Source organism: Zootoca vivipara, chromosome 3, assembly GCF_965207765.1.
Source record: "Zootoca vivipara chromosome 3, rZooViv2.hap1.1, whole genome shotgun sequence".
In the NCBI taxonomy this organism is placed as follows: Eukaryota; Metazoa; Chordata; class Lepidosauria; order Squamata; family Lacertidae; genus Zootoca; species Zootoca vivipara.
In genome coordinates, this window is record NC_142586.1 from 71,090,090 (window position 1) to 71,110,882 (window position 20,793).

At 41.7% G+C, this 20,793-nt stretch overlaps 1 protein-coding gene across 1 annotated transcript in view; it reads right to left on the minus strand.

The window, feature by feature from the left end:
- The window catches only part of THBS2 (thrombospondin 2), a 47,543-nt gene that overhangs the window by 7,987 nt on the left and 18,763 nt on the right, over positions 1–20,793 (minus strand). The window contains exons 8-18 of the mRNA XM_035108527.3: positions 19,527–19,697; positions 18,872–19,048; positions 17,020–17,193; positions 15,985–16,112; positions 15,689–15,841; positions 13,059–13,277; positions 11,549–11,656; positions 10,885–11,044; positions 6,799–6,917; positions 4,210–4,444; positions 680–907 (exon numbers count right to left, since the gene is read on the minus strand). Coding sequence (XP_034964418.1) covers positions 680–907; positions 4,210–4,444; positions 6,799–6,917; positions 10,885–11,044; positions 11,549–11,656; positions 13,059–13,277; positions 15,689–15,841; positions 15,985–16,112; positions 17,020–17,193; positions 18,872–19,048; positions 19,527–19,697 — 1,872 coding nt within the window. The remainder of the gene's footprint in view (positions 1–679; positions 908–4,209; positions 4,445–6,798; positions 6,918–10,884; positions 11,045–11,548; positions 11,657–13,058; positions 13,278–15,688; positions 15,842–15,984; positions 16,113–17,019; positions 17,194–18,871; positions 19,049–19,526; positions 19,698–20,793) is intronic.

Genomic DNA, 20,793 nt, shown 5'->3' on the forward strand with positions numbered 1-20,793 from the left:
TGCTGACTTGTTATTAGGCAGCTTTTTATTATTGCCAAACATTCCTCAGAGGTTATCTGTGCTTCCAACTTTTCCAAATTCATTTCAGAATGTTAAGTTTAGAAAGAGATTCTTAAACTGAACATATAAACTGCCTCAAATATTTCAGCTTCTTTTGATCAGCAGCTCGGACCATCTAATTTCTAGCTAATTGTTGTTGTGGTTTAGTCGTTTAGTCGTGTCCGACTCTTCGTGACCCCATGGACCAGAGCACGCCAGGCACTCCTGTCTTCCACTGCCTCCCGCAGTTTGGTCAAACTCATGTTTGTAGCTTCAACAACAATGTCCAACCATCTCATCCTCTGTCGTCCCCTTCTCCTAGTGTCCTCAATCTTTCCCAGCATCAGGGTCTTTTCCAGGGAGCTAATAGTTGTGCACAATTCAGAGAACCATGTGGCTAATCCCATGCATTCTGTCAGGTTCTGAATTTGCACTGTTTAACCTACAGCTCCAACATCACACAAGGCAGATATTTTTCAAAAGCAGTTCATAATATGCCATGGGGGTCTGTTTCAAGAAAACAAAGTCCAAAAATCTACTGGGTTCATGGAAGCCCTTGTGAAACACTAAACTTTGTCCTCTTGGTGTAACTCTGTTCATATCATCAATTAATCAACTGTTTAATTTGAATCATACTCACCTACAGCTATGCCAGGATCTGAGTTTGCCGTCTGTACCAGTTCTTTGCCCTGATGTCGAATAACCCAATTTGGGTCAATCTGAGTTGTTCCTTTAGGATCCAGTGGGACCATCTGGAACTTTCTGAAATCAGTTTCACTAATGGCATCATTTTCAGGACAAACATCAAAAATATCTGGGACTTTGTCATTGTCAAAGTCATCCTTGCAGATGTCACCTCGGCCATCACCTAAAATGCACACAAAGCATTGAATAGTTTTCATGTTATATCCACACATCTCTCGTTCTGTAGGAAGAAGCCATGTTCTACAGGAAGGAAGGAAGCAGCCATGCCACCTTCTCTAGAAAATAGAATCAAATTTAAGAGAAGAGGGGCTACCATCTTCCTCTCCAGGGGAATAGAATGGATAGTGCAGTGGGTGAGTTGCAAGGGACCTTGGTGGGCGACTACTCCAACCTTCTGTGCAAGATAGGATTTGCAGTGCAAGCAGGACTATGCAAATCTGGGAATGGGCCCAGGCCATCTGGAAAATCAGTTGCTGACAAAAACAAACGACTGCCATACTGTAAAACCTAACAAGCCAGGAGAACCACAATATTAAAAAGGAGCTTTGGAATTTTAAAATTCCATATTATCTCCATGTCATCAGATGCCTTCAGCAATGTTCTGTCATGAATACTTAAGATTGTGACCATGCATTTTTGTCACATCTGTAGCAAATGAGTGAAGAAGGCATTACAGTAAATCATACTAAAACAGCTCTTGGCTACTCTTTATTTATGAGAGACTGTGTGAAAGAGGGAGGGAGACGGAGAGCAGTGATAAGCTATGGGATAAATAATCTCCCCCCCCCCTAAAACTTGGAATGTGGCTATAATGAAATCTTGAGTGATTAATGTGGTATTTAAGACAGAGCCACTCAAGTGAACAGAGACTGCAACCACCAAATCTGTTACAAGGAAGCCCTGCTGTTGGCAATGTGGTAAATACTTTGCAAGCTGTGTGTCCTAGAATGTAATATTTATCCTGGTTTGGGTTAAAGAGCTATTTGGGTTGAAGAACAATAGACATTCAAATAAACGTCAAAACTGAAATGTCACAAATATGTTTTCTGTGTTCACAGGCAACATGCAAGTTCTTTTTCCACAAGTCCTTTTTAAAGGCGCACACACATTCTACGACATTTTCCCCAAACTTTGATAAGGAAATACAATTCCTGTGTTTCTCTCCAATCATGAGGACGCTAAACTTGGTGGGTTATTTTTGTGTGTGTGGTATGGGGAGGAATGATGAGAATCTCAGCCAATTGTGTTTATGCAGATTCAGTTATTGTTGTCTGCATTCATTTCTCTTATCAATAGAAACTCATGCCACATGTTTTGCAGACATGTTTCATTAGAACACTGTCTCTCTACTCCAATCTTCTATTCTAATCTTCAAGGACAGACTTTGTTATGGAACTGCCAAAAATATTTTTTTAAAAAAATACAGAGCCAAGCATCTCAGATGCTTTTTGTAGTTCATCTCTGTGAGAAAATGGCTTCACATTCCACGGACTGACTGGCTGGCGGGTTGCCAAGTTGAACTCCAAATTCTGACCAGCTGTATGCTCCTGAACGTGTTTATCTTTACACGTAAGGGGGGAAGTGTGTGTTCCCAGTTTTATTCTCTTGCCAACATCAAAGAAGCAATTTCTTTGTCCAAATGAGGTTTTAATTTTTCACCACATATGTTTCTTAAGTTCCCTGTGGTGCCGATTGCTGACAAGGCTGTTTTTTCATCAAAAAGTTTAGAAAGCATCTGCCCCACCAGCCATGACCACAGGCTCCTTGGAGGTCTGCTCTCTGGAAGATTGTTGTTCAGGACACAGTAGAATTCTGCCTTATTTCTTGACCCTAGATTAAAATGACACTGTGGGGTATCCGTCATAAAACAGCTAACGGGTGAGAAATCTAAGCTCCACCTGCTCTCTGTGGCATAACTGGGCAGAATACGTAAGCGGGCAGGATCTGCTGTGGTGTTAACCTGAGAGCCAGTGCTGTGTATTGTCTGCTAAGGAACAGGAAGAGCCAGATTCAAATTGACCACTCAGCTCTGAGGTCACTGGATGACCTTGAGGCAGCTGGCTTATGGATTGGCTTATAATATATAATTTATTTCTTATACCCTGCCCATCTGGCTGGGTTTCCCCTGCCACTCTGGGCGGCTTCCAACAGAAAAATGAAATAAAATAATCTATTAAACATTAAAAGCCTCCCTAAACATGGCTGCATTCAGATGTCTTCTAAAAATCTGGTAGCTGTTTTTCTCTTTGACATCTGATGGGAGGGCGTTCCACAGGGTGGGCGCCACCACCGAGAAGGCCCTCTGCCTGGTTCCCTGCAACTTGGCTTCTCGCAACAAGGGAACCGCCAGAAGGTCCTCAGTACTGGACCTCAGTGTCTGGGCAGAACGATGGGGTGGAGACGCTCCTTCAGGTATACTGGACCGAGGCCATTTAAAACTATTTAGTAAGATTACTCCAGGCAGAATACCCTCATGAAGATTTCAGCAAAAGAATGCATTTGGGTGTACCTTTGATGAGCTAAGTGATGCTGAACATATTCTTGCATAACTATTTGACTTTTAGAAGACATCTGAAGGCAGCCCTGTTCAGGGAAGTTTTCAATGGTTGTTGTTTTATTATGGTTTTAAGATTTTGTTGGGAGCTGCCCAGAGTGGCTGGGGCAACTCAGTTAGATGGGTGGCTAATAATAATAATAATAATAATAATAATAATAATAATAATAATGTTACTTTTATTAATCATCTCACTTCAGTACTCTGTTCAAGCTATAATTCTTTGCAGAAGTTATGAATCCCAGTTTTATTTCTTAGCCTCTCAAAGAATATTTTATGAAGATGTCTCATAAACAACCTGTACGGATGTTTTTCATTATTGTCAGATTCTACTACAAAGGGATGCTCTGAGCATCCCATGGCCCTCCTGTTTGATCACCTACAAAATCAACTTGCTAAGGCCAATGCGCTTAAAAGAAGTACACCATTAAAAGGAGAGAGAGCAAGGCAAATACACTGTGCAAATACACTGGTTGAGCCAACCTGGCAGTCATGCTGGCATGTTTACACTAGGCCAACCACGCCACCACCTCCCCTGTCCTGCTCTCAGTCCCAGTACACAGCAACAATTCAGCCGGAGAGAGGTCAAGGGCTCAGCTTGGATTGATAGGTCCACCTTTAGTCTTCATTCAAGAAACCCCTAAGTCTATGGCACTAACAAATCTACCATGGCATAAGCTTTCATGGACTGCAGCAGGGAAGGTGGACTTCTGGCCCTCTAGATGTTGTCGGCTTCCAATTCCCAACAACCTCAGCCAGCATGGTAGAGGTGATGTGAGTTGTAGTCTAGCAGCATCTGGAGGGGAATAGGTTCTCCATCCCTGGAACACACCATCATATGCCGGAAGGTGACTGTGGTCCACAAAAGGATATGCCACAGTATATGTCTTTAAAGTGCTTTAAAGTCTTACCATCGGAATCCTTCTGGTCAGGGTTGAATGTGAGTCGGCAGTTGTCCCGGTCGTCTGGGATGCCGTCGTTGTCATCATCGGAATCACAAGCGTCCCCTTTACCATCTTTGTCATGGTCAGCCTGATTGGCATTGGAAATGTACGGGCAATTGTCTTTGTTATTCTGGTGGCCATCTTCATCGATGTCTTGATTGTTGTCACACTGATCACCAACCAGGTCATTGTCCACATCAGTCTAAAGGGGTTGACAGGAAACAAGATTTGAATTTTTGCAATAGTGAACCAAAAAAGGTGCGGGAACCACATGATCGCACTGTTAGTGGTTCCCTTCAGAAATGTTAATGTATACTGAAGGTAATCTGAAAAGTAATATTCTATAAACATACTGAGATATCCCAAAGTTGCAAAATAGATTCTGCATCATGGTTCTTATTTCAAATTCCTCATTTAAATCTACTGACTCTTAAGCCAATACACTTAATTACTTACTTTTATTTATCTGTTGTATTTCTATCCCAGCTATAGCCCTAAAAGCAAACAGATGCAAGCCCATAGCATCCCTCCAATTTTAATGGAAGGAGGAAATGTGTCATTTATCAGAAGTTTGGGACGCATTGTTTCTAAGTGATTTCTTGCGTAGAACAGAGGCTGGCTAAGCTGAAGAAGTGGATTATCAGGATAGGTGGTGGTATGCTTGATGAGATGTTTTCTAACTGATCTTTAACTCATACAGTTTCCCAATTCTTCCAGAACCCTGGTCTTCTCTCTCTCTCTCTTGCATCTGTTTTCATACTGTAAGCATTTGGCATCTGCCCCCAAAAGTATCTGTTCAGAAGAGTGCAAGATGAAAATGCATTGCAGGCATTTTAATGAATGAAATTGGTGCCAACACATAGGAAGACCTTTGACGTCCTCAACAGATCTCAGTTCTAGCCTTAGGCCCCTTTGGAAGGTTTTGCAGATGAGAAAAGTGGCGCTGCTCTCGTGAGAAACTTCTCTTGCCTCGGCAGCATTCTTATGTTATGAGTGACTGCTATTGACCTCAGCTGCTTTCAGGGTTTTTATGTACATATATGCCCCGAGAAGCCAACGGCAATAACTTTGCGCAATTAGAAATTCCAGACCATTCATCCAAATCAAAGGCAAAGCTTTTGTGTCAGAGCTTTGAAAACTTGAAAAGCTGCGCTCTTTCTTTTTTAAAATAACCTGGGCATTCAATTTACCTCAAACCATGCAGTTTGCCACCAACATTTGCCTTTAATATAAACATGTGCCCTGTGACTGAACAGAACCATATTAATTCTACGTAAACTGGGTGGTTTTCCCTCCCACTTCCTGAATAGAATTACAAGTAAGTCTAGAATGTAGCATTTCTGAAATGCAGAGCTGGAAAGCCCATTGTGGTCTGGGAGTTGTGTTACCCATTTTAAAGTGCCTGGTGGGCCAAATATAAAAGCACATACATATACACAATCTCTTCCACAGGCACACAGTTTGTTTCACTCATAAATCTTATGTGCTCCTCACCTTCTCCTTCATCAGAACCAACCTACGAGAAACTAGCGACAATAAGAAAGGGGCGATCTCTTGTATATATTGGGGCTTAATTGCGAAAGGGAAACAGGTGACGCTGTGGTCTAAACCACTGAGCCTCTTGGGCTTGCTGATTAGAAGGTTGGCAGTTCAAATCCGCGCAACGGGGTGAGTTCCCGTTGCTCTGTCCCAGCTCCTGCTGACCAAGCAGCTTGAAAGCATACCAGTGCAAGTAGATAAATAGGTACTGCTGTGGCAGAAAGGTAAATGGTGTTTCCGTGCGCTCTGGCTTCCGTCCCGGTGTTCCGTTGCACCAGAAGCAGTTTAGTCATGCTGGCCACATGACCCAGAAAGCTGTCTGTGGACAGACGCCTGCTCCCTCAGCCTGAAGCAAGATGAGCACCACACCCCATAGTCAAGTTTGACTCGACTTAACCATCCAGGGGTCCTTTACCTTTTTTTTTTACCTTTAATTGAGAAAATAGCAGGAGATGTTCCTGGGGTGAAACTGGGAGTCAGATTTTCTGAGTTGACATGCACAGGATTCTGGTGGTGGATGACTTGGAACTGAATGTGTGAGCTGCCTCCATTGGAAAATACTGCAGGTTGGGAGTGGAATCTCCACATGTGGTGTTGGATTTTTGATGTCACACATACAAGTGTGACAGGGCACATTGCTGGATGCATGTATGAACCTGCACACAAACTAGAAGACTCCCTGTTAGGAAGAGGAATGGAAGACTATTCACGAACAAAAGCTCTCCTTTATTTTTGCTTTCCTGCATGTTGAAACAATCTACCCCCATAGGCAGATAATTGGAACACTGAGTATTTCTGCAATAACGAAAACCTTCTTTACCCCTAAATCCAGCCAGGTATGGATTTAGATCTTGAAAAGGGGAGCAAGGAATAACAAGCCTTGCTGAAATATCCTTCAAAGCAGGCAAAAGGCAGCCTTTGTCAATAGTACACAGTACAGTGCAGTGGTACCTCTACAAGGGTGAAAGCAGATGTCCATCACACACCATTCAGTCCCCCCATGTATGTGCTACTTACCTGGTCAGGATTGTGCACCAGCGGGCAGTTATCACAATGATCACCAACTCCGTCTCCATCTGTGTCTCTCTGGTCTGTGTTGTAGACATATGGGCAGTTATCGCGTTCATTGAAAACATCTGCCAGGATGAAAAAAAAGCAATGCAAATAAAACTGTTATGTTCAGATTCCACTTGCATAAAGCAACATGCACTGGTTTCCAAGAAACTAGCACAACCACGAATGGGAATTTTCCCCCATTTTATTCTCACTGGAAACTAAGTGCATCCAAGAGACAATGATGGGACCATGGTCACCCAGTGAGCTTTTGTATTTAAGCCTGGTCTCTCCATGCTAGGTGGCACACATTATATCTTGAACTGATAGCACTACTGCTTTGTCCTTTGCTTGTTAACTGGGGTGTGCTTGTCTTGCTGTGTGCCTTCCCTAAATTGCAACCCCTTTCCTACAAGGCTACAAATACAGTACTATAAAGTTTGTAGGGTTGTACTAGCTGGTCGGTCCCATGGTTGGTGAAATACTTTTAGGATGGATCTTTCCCTAATTCAGCTCTGTGGTGACCCCTCTCTGCCCAACTCTTGGTCACATACAAGATTTGCCTGACACATTTTCTGGTGACGGTGAGAAGGTAAGAACAAAACCACCCTGACAAATTGATTGATGACCTATCAGCTTCCATTCTCAATTGAAGGTAGTCGATTCATCCAGACCTTTCAAAATAGGGCTTTTCAGATTTTATCCAATTCTGCCCCAAAGTTTTAAAAAAGTTATATTTCCATGAGTAAAAAAAAAACCAACACTCCAGGCCCATTTTCCTGTAATTTGGGAAGTATTATATCGCCTAGAGGAGCTAGGATACCTGCAAATTCCATTCACCTATATGAAAGCGGGGGGACAGCTATATAGACAATAGTGATTGGGAGAGAGCAATACTCTGATGGGCAGCTTATGAAACAACTTGGACCAAGGCAGACAGTTTCCTGAAGCAGCAAATTGAGGTCTGATCCAAAAACTTGTGGTTTGTGCAGTCCCCTAGTATATTTTTTATTGTTTGAACTCTCTGTAAAGTAAACAGTCCAGAGGAATCTGTTGATTAGGCGGTCAACAAATGTCCTAAATCAATATTATAAAATTTACTATGAAATGTATCCCCTGAGCTGACTTGAGGTTTATGCAGTTTTGTTTTAGATTTCAGATTTCATTTATTTTTTAGTAATAAAAGTTTTTGCTGATTCTTACAATATTTGCAGGAGACGAGAAGACAACCCTTTCCAGGAATACTGGTTTATATATTTTTTTATTTTACTTTTTGCAATGATATATATTTTGATTGTAAGCTGCCTTGGATATTTAGATATGTCTAAATAAATAACCACAAGTGTTAATGGAAACTCCATGCTATGGAAAACCTTCAAGGGTTTTAGAGATCTACTGATACACACATCCAACACTTTCAACACTTTACACATTTATTGAATCAAATCTGAGGCTTAACAGGTTTCTTTCTCCAGTGCTGAAAACTGGGATTCATCTGCCAGGAAATGCAGCAGCAACGTCCCTCTAAGGACACTGAAGCTTCTGCTTCCAAGTCATGCCAAAAACCACAAGCCTAGAGGCATTCCAAAAACACCAAAGATATTTGGGTTGGTAGGTTTTTTCGGTACTGGGCTACTGTTCAGGTCAGGTTTGCCAGTTTAATAACCTGAAATGTCACTGTTGGTTTTTTCCCCCTTCCTGAGCCAAAAATGTAACTTGGGATCCTTATTATTCTAGCATCCAAAAGAAATTTCCCTTTTTTTCTCCCAAGGCGTTTTGGCAAACACGTTGGGTGAAGACATTTGATTTGGCTGGCACTTCAAGTGCGGCTCTTCATGCGAGCATATTTGACAGCATAAATAATTAGAAAGAATATGGGTATTGCTGGGCCATAATTTTCATTACTTCTGAAATTATTATATCAAGTGAATGTTATATTCTTAAAAACGGGACATGGGTTCTTAAAGAGTACCTCTCCCACTATAAGATCATTAAAGACTTGTCAGAGAGACTGTGCAAATAGTCCATTCTGTTCCAGAATTGGTTTGAGCACATGGCAAAGCCTTGACCATGAAATTATTTGCCCAGTAAACCCCACCAAACCATGTGTTTTAGGTACACCACTAAGATTTATTTTGATTAAGAAGTTTATAAAAATTTCTTAAATAAACAAATTAATCTGCATGCTTTTATATGATTATGTAAAATGTTCCTTTCACATTTTTCCTTTGAGGTTATATGATCAGCTGGCTGGTTTTATGGTTAAATGGGTTTGAGTATATTCTAAGGACTATTTGCCAATAAGATGTTATCATTTTAATGATGTTTTGCATTTTGGAGTTCCACTTTACCTTTTCTCTCTCTGTGTGTGTTTGTTTGTTTGTTTGTGTGTGTGTGTGTGTTTATATATACATAATTATATAGATATGTATAGTATATATAGTATAAAAAAGCAATATAAAAATCTGTTGGAATAGAAAGAAATAGTCTCTAGATAACCTGGTTTAATACAAATAAGTGACACAAAAAGAAGGGCATAGCCCCACTTTTATATCCCATTTCTTGTTATGAACATTATTTAAGCACAAGCTTAAATCTCCCACTGAACTTCTTGCATCTTCAAAGTGTATAAAATTGGCAATCGTGTCTTAGGAGACTTTCATACATGTGGTGAAATATTCAGACATAGCAATGGGTGGCACTTGTCAGTGCTCTTTGCAAGGATCCGGAAATGAACAGGCCATCTTTTTCAGGCCATCTTTTTCAGTTGCAAGCTATTGAGTTAGTCTCAGGAGGTTTATGTGCATGTAGCACTTCTAGACTAAAAACTATGAGCATAAATCAAATGCCTGGGGAGTGGCATTTGCAAGCAGCCTTCTGCAAGCAATCAGTTCAGACCTCTTATGAGAATGATCTGTCCCCAACAACCCACTGAGTAAGGAAGAAAAGAGAGCAGGTGGCAGAAAGAGAGAGGGAAAGGAATGTTCTCTCCCCTTTTTGGCTCTAGTGACATCGACCACGGGCATAAGACCCCTGTTATTAGATTACCCCTAAGGGAACGTGGCCCTCAGAAATGGTTGCCCACCCAGCCATGCATCCAAATCAGCATTGAATGAGGATGCAAGTCCAAATCCGAATTCACATTCTTGTGTCATTAATCACACAATAACCGCTGGTTTGCAGCTGGATCAGGGTTGATATCAATGTGGCCCAAGGAGCCTATAAATGCCCTTTATCACCTGCATCCTGAACAAGCGCATTATACTTGAAAAAGTATACAATACATTGTCATCTAATGGTGCCCTTCTCTTCATGAAAGGAGTCCTTCCATTCATAAAAGGCTCTTTGATTTAGTGGAGTCTCCCATGGACTGAAGTGGGAAGAGGATTATGTGCCCCACCCCCACAAAAAAACAGTAAGGGGGGAAGTGAAGTTGGCAAAAATTGCCCCCTCCTTCTGCCCATGGAAGCCAATGTCATTAGATGTGTTGTCTGTTCCACTTCCCAAGCATTCACTTTTTATTGTGACAGCAACTCTTAAGATTGCATAATGAGAGTTTGGAAACAGTGGACATAAATGACATACCTGGGTTGGTTGTATCATATGGAAATCAATGACATATAAATGTATCTAACTTCTGCTATGGTTATGATGTGTCCTTTTTTCCCAGGACACGACTTCTTTCAGGGGTAAAATTTCTGTCTGGGTGGATTTTTTTAATTTGCCAAAATGTCTCTGGCAATACGTTCTGGATGAGACAAAGACATGACTGGTGGTTGAAAATGCTTGCTTTCCTCTTCTCTTCTCCGCCCCCCCCCCCAGCAATATATCACAGCTTCTCCAGCCTATATATAGGAGGGGTATTTTAAATGAGAGTCGTCATAGCGTCCTCTTTTTTGCTCTTGAAAATGTGGCAACCCTATCCTTTGCCTTCAATGTGTGGATTGATTTGATAGAGTTGTTCACAAGGGCGAGAGCAATAGCTTATTTTGAGCCGGTTTCTCCCATGCTGAACAGAAACTAAATATATGAGAATGAATAAGAATTTACCATCGCCATCAATATCCACCGCACATGAATCGCCCTCTCCATTATTATCAGTGTCAATCTGAGCAGGATTGTGCACGTAGGGGCAATTATCGCAGCGGTCCCCAACTTCATCCTTGTCATAATCAAATTGACGAGGATTAAAAATAAGGGGGCAGTTGTCCTAAAAAAAAGGAGAAAAAGGATTGAAGAGAAGATGTGTAAGCATAGCTCAAAGGCCATTACATTTCCAATCAACCTTTTCCCTTTCTGTAAATCAAACAGCATATACCTATTGGGGTTCCCAAAGGTTTCCTGTAAATACTGCTAATAATAGTAAATTAGCATCAAATGAGGCATATGTAAGACTATCACTCTCTCACACACTCTGCTAGAGTCAGTGTCTTTCAACCTTTCCCCATATGAATACTACGAGCCAACAAAACAGCTGTAAAACTTCCATAGAGTGTGCCATTCTTTGAGAATTTCTGTTGGTCTGTAATGTGGAGCATGTAATGATCGGTGACATCTGTAAGTAATAGCGGTATCCCAAATGGTACAGTTTAAATTCTGATATCTGACAACAGACGTAGAGAAATGAGAATGCAGCAAATATACCAACAACTTCTTAATGGCGTCCATATTGATTTCTTCTGAAAGGAGAAGATGTTAATGAAAACAAGCTTACTTTATCATCCTCAACACCATCGTTGTCATCATCCTCATCACAAGCATCTCCCTTTCCATCTTTATCGAAGTCTTCTTGTCCAGAATTAGGCAGAAGAGGACAGTTATCCTGTGAAAACAGACAACCCCAGATTGGCACACACTTCTAATTTCACAAGTTGATAATAATGCCAAACTCTGACTAAATGTTTGTATGCCCCTCCAGATACAGCACTGAGCAAATTCAAAATGGGAATTTTGAAGTCTTTCCTAAAGTCAACATGCATATGTATTCAATTAATTTTCACACACTTTTAGGCAGCCTTTGGTTTGTGTTGGATTATATTGCTAAAGTGGAATGATATCCGATGATGGTTACCACCTTATATTTTTGCTAGATTGCTTTAAAGGAAAGCATTTAACCTTTATTAAATCAACATATGTACTACATAAATAATGGGTTTGGCTTTTGCGGAAGAACCTCCCCTAAATGAATTCCGCATGTTTGAGTTTTGGTTTTTGTCTTTTAATGAAAGCAGTTCTTGATTCTTCTTGAATCAAATGAAGTACATCCTGGTGACAGGAACCAAAAAGAAAGAAAGAATGAACCATATATGCTGAGTTGGTCACATTAACAAATGAGCAGACATTAGCCAGGGCTGAAAGAATTTGACATCTCAATTGTATGCTCAAGGAACATTTAATACTCCCTCCCTGTTCGTGGAAAAGCAGGAAAAGAGAAATCCATTACTAGCTCCAACCCACAGTCTTATAAAGTCACATTCAGCTTCAAGTTACAAGCATTTCTCGCAGTTTAAAGTAAGGCACAAAATTCTGGTTTGTTTCAATTCACTTGCTGTGTTGGGGTGTGATATACTTTGCTGCTTCATTGTTTTTGACTCGGTTTGATAAATGTTGTCTTCAGCACTTATTCTTCTGCTGTTCACTAATTTATTTGGTTAACTTGTTGAGAGGGTATGTTATCAGTAACCTGTCTAACCCATATTTTGTGATGAAAGGATGGTGTACCAAGGTGACAGAACCACTGCCCTTGCATGAAGCAATGAGTCGCCCTGAGGCCACCAGGTATGGGGCAGTATATAAATTTAATTAAATGAAGAGGAAGAAGAAGAAGAGGAAGAGGAAGAGGAAGAGGAAGAAGAAGAAGAAGAAGAAGAAGAAGAAGAAGAAGAAGAAGAAGAAGAAGAAGAAGAAGAAGAAGAAGAAGAATTGTGCATTCAGCCATTTCAATGGAATGTCTCCGATTCTGACATGTCTATCCAGTCATATCTTTTTGGTGGTTATTAAGAGGAATATAATTTTTGTAGACTAGAAGCTCAAAATGGGCAGATTCTCTAAATTGAGAGACCTACCAGTCTTGGAAATATTTATTTCAACAGTCTTTATATCATCAACAGTGGCCTAACAAATGGTCCAGGAAGTGATGGTCACTGGAGGCTATCACTAGACTAGCCCTTCATTAACTGCCCTTCATTGAGACATTTATGTTGTTTCCATTGCTTCTTACTTACTTTTATGCAGTGATAAGTTGAGTTGGCAGCACAGACCAAGTTATGATTGGGCCATCCATCCAGGTCAGAATCTTCGCCACAAATGAATCCATCACCAGCATAGCCTGTCCTACATTCACACTTGTACATGGGGTCACTGAAATGCCCAAGGTAGATGCACTCTGCTGACCTGTGACAGTTGTGTGTCTTGTCTTTGCAAGGATTGGCAGGTTCACATACCTGAAAAAGCAAAGCATAATTGTCAGAGGGTTGTCGTGGCTACTCTAGAGTAACTCCGCTTGAGTCCAGTTGGTCTTTAAAGACTTTTATTATGCAAAGTATTTACAGTGCAGAGACAGCTTAAAATATGACCTCTCATTCCGAATCAGAATCTGGCAATGACGTACGTCTGTTCTTACTCCAGCAAAGTAGTCGGGGCACCCCAAAACGCCTCCCCCTTGACCTGCGTCGCGGTGCTCTCCTTAACTCTTGCGCCGGAAGGAGCGATGCCCTCTCAGTCTCCTCCCTGTCAGGGCAGTGGAAGGGCTCTCCAGCATCCTTGAGCCCTTGCCCACATCTCTCCTCCCCTGAGCCTTCCCATCATTCTGCACGCTGGTTTCTCTCTCCCTCCGAGTCTTTCCCATCCCCCCTGGCTGCTTCAGACCCACTGCTGCTCACTGTGCTTGGCGAGGTAGATGTTAGGATGATGGGGGCTGGCTCCCTGTAGGGAGTCACCCTTACAATAATCATTCAGACCATACTTCTGTGGGGGCATAAGGGTACTGCAGGTGTGGTGCTAAATTAAGCTAAGTAAACAGCAACACCAGACCCCAGCTGAATTGGAGGAGGAGACACTGATGCTTTGATGCAGGGCATCCCATGTTATTTTCTTTAAATAAATGTATTATGAGCTACAGGGACATGCGCTTGTTTATTATATATTTGCTTTGATGTCATCCTCATCATAGCAAGTTCCAGTACTTGAAAAGAATTTGCAGAACGCTTTCTGCAGTACAGGTGACTTTAGGAACAGGACAATACGTGGTGGCTGGGACCAGGAAAACCTGCCTGGAATGGCTGTGACCACAACAGTATCTGTGGGTGAGAATTGTGATAACAACACAAGAGAAGAAATGCTTTGGATGGCAAGACCTACTCAGTTCTACATAGTGCTGGAAAAACCACTCAAAGCCAAATTTGAATTCAACTAAGTTAGCCAAAAATGTCTGTTTTTCAAATGCCTCATTTTAAACCGTTTTCAGTACCGATAGTCAAGCACTACCCTCAAATGACACAAAACATCTGATTAATCAGAAGGGTAGATAAACAGCAGTTTTAGTTTCCCATAATATTGTTGAGCTTTGAGCCACACATCCTTTAGCTGGGCCCAGATTTAACAACCTTTTATTAAAATCCTGGGCAGAGCCTCAAGGAACATTTCCTTACTGACTGAGCTAATTAGCTGCACACGTTTGTCAATGCGGTAATTATGAATAATGCTTTATTTAACTAAAGCGTCGCCTTAAGCAGAATTTTACATTACTTCACAAATTTCTCTTACATCTGCTGATTCTGGATGTCATTAACTAACGTAAATCAACCCCACCCATTTCCTTTGCAGCAGTTTCAGGATGTAGCACCAAACTAGCTATTTAGCTGCCTTTGGGTTTTTGTTTTTGCATAGAGAGACAGCGTAATGGACTGTGATTTCTTTTCCACAAGTCCTGACTGGTACTTCTGTATTCCTATTGTTTTGATTGACAGCTTTGCTAGAGTAGTTTAACATTAACGGATGTTTCACATTTAGACTTCAGAAACTGTGTCAGCCAGAACACGGAGAACTATGAAGAGACTGAGTAAAACCCAATGAAACTATTTTAAAATGAGGGTGGGGAATGTCTTTTTATCAAATCTAATTTAGTTGCATTTTCTCATGTTCACTGAATAAAGATCTCCCCAAAGTGACCTGTTTCATACAGGGTGTGTCAAACAATCCCTTATATTAATGTGCTGGTTTTCAAGTGCAATGCATTAAGAATATGTTAGTGAAGAACCTGTGGCTGAAGGACTAACATAAGAACAGGCTTTCTGGATCAGACCAAAGACCCATCTGCTCCAATATTTTGTTCTCACAAGATGTGCATGGGAAGCCCAGAAGCAGAACATGAGCACCAGAGCACTCTCCCCATTTGTGTTCAGTCAGAGAGGCATATTGCCTTTCTTACTGGGGATAATGTATAGCTATCACAACTAGTAGCCTTTCCATAGATTCCTCTAATCCCATTTTAAAGTCATCCAAGTTAGCAGCCATCATTACATCCTGCGCTATGTAGAATCAATGCCTCTCCTCTTATGCACTGTTAAACCTTCTTGGTCCTTTTAAATGGGCCCTATTCTTTTTTTCTTTTTAAAAAATATAAAGAAATGACTTTTGAGAGCAATTTCTTAAAAACTTTTGAATGTCAGGTTTCCAATCTAAGGGGTACATTATAAACATGCAAGCTGCACTCTTGCTCATTTCGAGATGCTCCAAGACAATGAAGTCTTTAGGACTGATACATCATCACCCTCTTTGCGCCATACTTTTATAGCAGATGTATCACATTTTCCATCCCGTTACTGGCCGCTGGCCTTCTTTCAACAGCACTTACTTGTTTTTCTTTCTTGGCAGCCTCTAGGCCCACCCCATAAGGCTGACTTCCTTTGTAGCGAGGAGGGCATGGCAAGCAATGGAATCCAGGATTGGTGTTTACACAACGGTGGTTCTGAATTAACTTAAAGCAAACGTCTGGCACTACTGCACACTGCAAAAAAGAAAGACACACACACACACAACCAGAGAGAAGTATTGAGTTATATCACTGAGGAACCTCCAACAAAGTTGGCTAAGTGTTTCCATTGGGTGGGGTCAAAATGGCATTTCTATATGAACCAAAACTGTGTCTACCTCATCAAGGTCTTCACAGACTGTTCCGTTTCCAAGGTAACCAGCAGGACATGCACCACAGGACCAAGAACCATCCGGGAAGCTGTTGCATTCAGCTCCAGGAAAGCAAGGGTTTGACAAACATCCATCTGCCAAAGCAAGGGGAAAGAGCATTAATTGTGTCAGTACTAAGTCAATCTCCTTATCTGAATACAGAGGAAGAAAAACAGCTTTACAATGGTACCTCGACATCCGGACGATTCGACTTCCGAAGGTTTCGACTTCTGAAGTTGACAACCCTGGAAGTTTTTTCACCGTGCGCATGCGGTCGGCGCATGCACAGAACAGGCACTTCGACAACCGAAGACTTCATCTTCGTAAGTTGAGGTACCACTGTACATCATTTCTATATGAAATCTCCCCACCCACTTCGAGGCAACGTTATTAAAATTTACTACAAATATATTTTATACCAGTCCCAGATAGAGGATGCCACAAGGACAAGTTGTATATGAAGGCACAGCAGTAAGGATGGAGTATGTCTGAAACTGCCTAACTCAAAATGTCTACTCCAGACTGGAAGCCACTCTCCAGTTTCAGGCAGGTGCCTTTCTTGGCACTCTCAGTCAAGACCCTTTTAACTGGAGTGACTGAATCTTAGAGAAGGAATTCAATATAGCATTAAGGAAATTGTTCTGTCAGGCAAGTATAAGTGCTTGTGCTAAAGGAGCAATCTCTCTTCTCCTTCCCCCATGCACTGTTCTTGGCGGTCTTCTAACACACACATCCCAAGCCAATCGCTGGGAGTGGAGGGGGGGGGAAGCCCCATTGTGCTGGCAAAAGTCCTTGTGTGGGCTTCTACAAGCAGGACCCATTAGTTGAACCCAGCCCAAAGTCTGCTGCATACAAATCCTATGTTCTGCCACTGTGCAGTTGCTGCTCCAAAAATCTGCTCTAGCAGAATGGTTTGGAGTACCAGATCCCATATGAGGCATGAAGTATACCTGGGTATCTTTGTTTAGAACACAGCTAACTATCCAGCAATGCCACACTCACCTATTGGACAATCCTGTTTGTTGCACATATCATGCTGTATGACATCTCCCATGCATGCCTTTCCACCATACTGAGGCTCTGGGCTGTTGCAGAGTCGAGATCTTTCACGAATCCCTCCGCCACAGGTAACAGTGCATGCAGACCAAGGAGACCAAGGGCTCCATCGACCATTGACTGGAGTAGGACAGACAACAGGAAAAATTAGCATGGGCAGACACAGTACAGTCAAGAAAACAAAACACTGACCCCACAGAGTGGTGTCATTCAGTGATGTCAAGAAGTTATTTCACCTGGCCACTTCACCAGTACAATGAATACAAATTTTATTTCTGGTCTAGTCAAGGAACCTGAAAAGAATCTGCTCAAATTGCAAATCTGCTCAAATTGCAAACTCTATTTTGGCCATAATCCACAATCCTCCTACTCAGAAGTACCCCATTCAGTTCAATGGGGTAAATAGAACAAAAGGGTTGTAGACGGCAGCCACTTCAGACCCCTGAATCCAATAAGACAACTGGCAGTCCAGAAGGAAAATGCAGTGCAAGAATGCATATTTTTGCTCACATAGTAATCTATCCCAGCTTTCTCTCCACATGACTTTGCCCATGCATATATACAAATACAAGCAACAAATCTGAATTATGTCGTTTTCATAGAAAAGACTCTGAATGTGATTTTGCAAGTGGGATTCAGATGCACCCTGGCAAATTCAGGTTGCACAATCAAAGTAGATTTGATGCTCTTGCACAACAAATGTGCTTTACCCTCACATCCAACCCCCCCCCCCAAAAAAACCAATACATTTTGCAGAGAGAAATTGATGGAGGAAATATATGGAAGATGTTGTTATATAGCCTCCTAATCAGAATGAATGCTCACTATAAAGCTGACATTGTCTAACCTCCCTGCAAACTTTAGGCAAACAAATCAGGAAGAATAATCAACAAATAGAAGCAGTTAGTAGTTGAAAGGTAGATATCAGTTTTTTAAAACATTGCACATGCTCAAGCTATAGCAGTTTCAGCCCATATTCATTGAAGTAAAGATAATAGGAAGAGGCAATTTTCAAGACAGAGACTGAGGTTCTTCTATTTGAATTTCATTACTGGTTAACTAAGGAACTGTAGACTTCACTCTCCTGCTAGAACATGCTTTTCATGTAGATGTTGTTAAACTCAAATAATGAGAATAATGTCAGGCTTTCATTATAGAACACCTACACTATCCAATATAAACCCTTCTATTTGCTGAGCTAGGAAACCTCTGAGCAAATAGTGGAGCTCCGTTGATTTCAAAGGGACTTACTGTCTTGTTAATGTGCACAGAATTGCAGCCTAAGTCTAGTAGAATGCTATGAATCTATTCAGCGGTGGACCACATGGTGGGACACCATCAATCATGTGACTTCTGCATCGCTGCCTCTCCAGGAGTGGGAGGCAGTAAGTAGAGTGAGTTGATCTGGTGTCCACACTGGTACATTTCCACCATGCCAACTCATTCTTTCCCCCTCTACCTCCTGGTAGACCAGAGGTCAGATGAGTGATGCCACCAAATCACCTGTCACATAATCTATTTATTGCCTTGCACAGCAACCAGCTTTCCAGAAGGGGTACTTTGAAAAGTGAGCAAAAGGTTGCCCGTTCAAGGCTGGAAAGTTCTACTGTCATGGATTCCTTTATGCCATGCATACTTTTTATCACTTTATCTGAAGGGCCAGGTGGATGTGGATTCAGTCTTACAGAGCCCCAGTTGCTGATCCCAAATGTATAGGAGAGGTTCTTTCAGCTTGAGTAATCTTGACATCTAGACTGCAGCCTTATCAGAGGATGAAAATTCAAACCAAAACACTTACTCGGACATGGGACTCCTTCACATTCTTTCGTTTCCCTTCCGCTTCCTTTGCAGCCTTTCCCACCCATCTGTGGGATGGGGGAATTGCAGAGACGTATGCGAGTTATGTTGCCTACCCCGCAGGTCACAGAACAGGAAGACCAAGGGGACCAGTGGCTCCAGCCGCCATCTTGCCGTACTGATCAAGGAGAGAAAAAGAATCACAGTTCAAGGCCCTGTCCCAAAATTCTCAAAGGCTCTAATGGAAATCCCCCTTTAATGCCTAGCAGTGTAAGGAAACCTGTGTCTGCAGTACAAATACCAAAAGCAGCTGTGATTATCTGACAGTCCACACCAACTTTCAGCCATGTCTATCAGTGTCAAAGGGGCCATATGTTTGCTGCCCCTATGTACTAACCTTAGCTGGATAGTCCTATGTGGACAACAAAGAGCAGTTGTCCACACCTGTCAATTATCTATTATCTATCTCTTTGCCTTGTGGGTAAGGGGAGTAGTTCAGGCCACATCTTAACATCTGATGAATCTTTTAAAAAGTCACATGAGCTCTTTCATGCTTTCTTTTGCGTACAAGATTGATTCCAGGTTAGTTGCATTTGCTTGTTTGAGAAGCAAAGGAGAAGTTACAAAGATAAAAGCTTGACATTACAAGCACTCACTGCGATTGTCGCATTTCCCAAGGGAACAGGTTCTTGTTTGAATGGAGGGCCCTCGGCAAGTATTGCTGGTGACATCGCATGACCTTCCTCGCTGCTGGGTTCCAGATCCACAAGTGACAGAGCATTCTGTCCACTCAGACCAGGGTGACCAGCCTTCTTCACTGTCGTCAGCTGCAAATCAGAAGAATCATAGAGGTACCCTGAATTGTCTGGTTCACATGTAAAAAGCCTGCTGGAATTTGCAGGTATATTAGGGAGCCAAAAAAAATAAGCCAAAACAAGCAAACAGGTGAGCCAGTGCATTTGTTGGGTTAGCTCTTCAAAGCTTAAGCCCATATACAAACTGAAGCACTGCGCAACCCAACAGCTACACATTATAATTGTTGGCATTGTTTGTCTTACACATCACTATCAAAGCACATTGTCCATTTGGTCTCTAAAGCTATGTGCTCTAATTGCGTTCTGTGTTGGGACTGCTCACAGGAATTCAAATCAAGAAAGGACCAAAATACTCAAACATCACATTCCAGCCTCGCTGACACTTTGTTTACTAAATCTGTGGGGCAAACAATTTGAAAGGTTTCAACTCTCAGGACCTCTTAACGTGGCTACCAAAACTTCAGTTGCCCCCAAATGGAAAACCTTACAGGACTTGTGACATTCACTTTGGTATATTAATATGTAGATTTTAGCATTAACCGGAAAAAATAACTCATAAATTACATGTTGCCAAAGGCTTGATGGACCCTGCAAAAATTCTATGTGGTTTGTTGGGATTTTATCTTAGATACAGTGGAACCTCGGTTTATGAACACCTCGGTTTACGAATTGTCGGTTTACGAATGCCGCGGACCCATCTGGAACGGATTAATCCACTTTCCATTACTTTCAATGGGAAAGTTCGCTTCAGTTTATGAACGCTTCAGTTTATGAACAGACTTCCGGAACCAATTACACCAATGCTTTGGGTTAAGTACGCTTCAGGCTGAGTACTCCGTGGACCCGTCTGGAACGGATTAATCCACTTTCCATTACTTTCAATGGGAAAGTTCGCTTCAGTTTATGAACGCTTCATTTTATGAACAGACTTCCGGAACCAATTGTGTTCATAAACCGAGGTACCACTGTACAACTAACGCAGAAACAAAGGACTCCCTCTGCACAGTACAATGTGAAATTTAGCTTTCCTAATGGCCTTAAGTACTGTACCAATTTAAGTCTCTCCCAGATATACTGTGTTGCTTTTTTGTACTTCTGTTATTTTTGT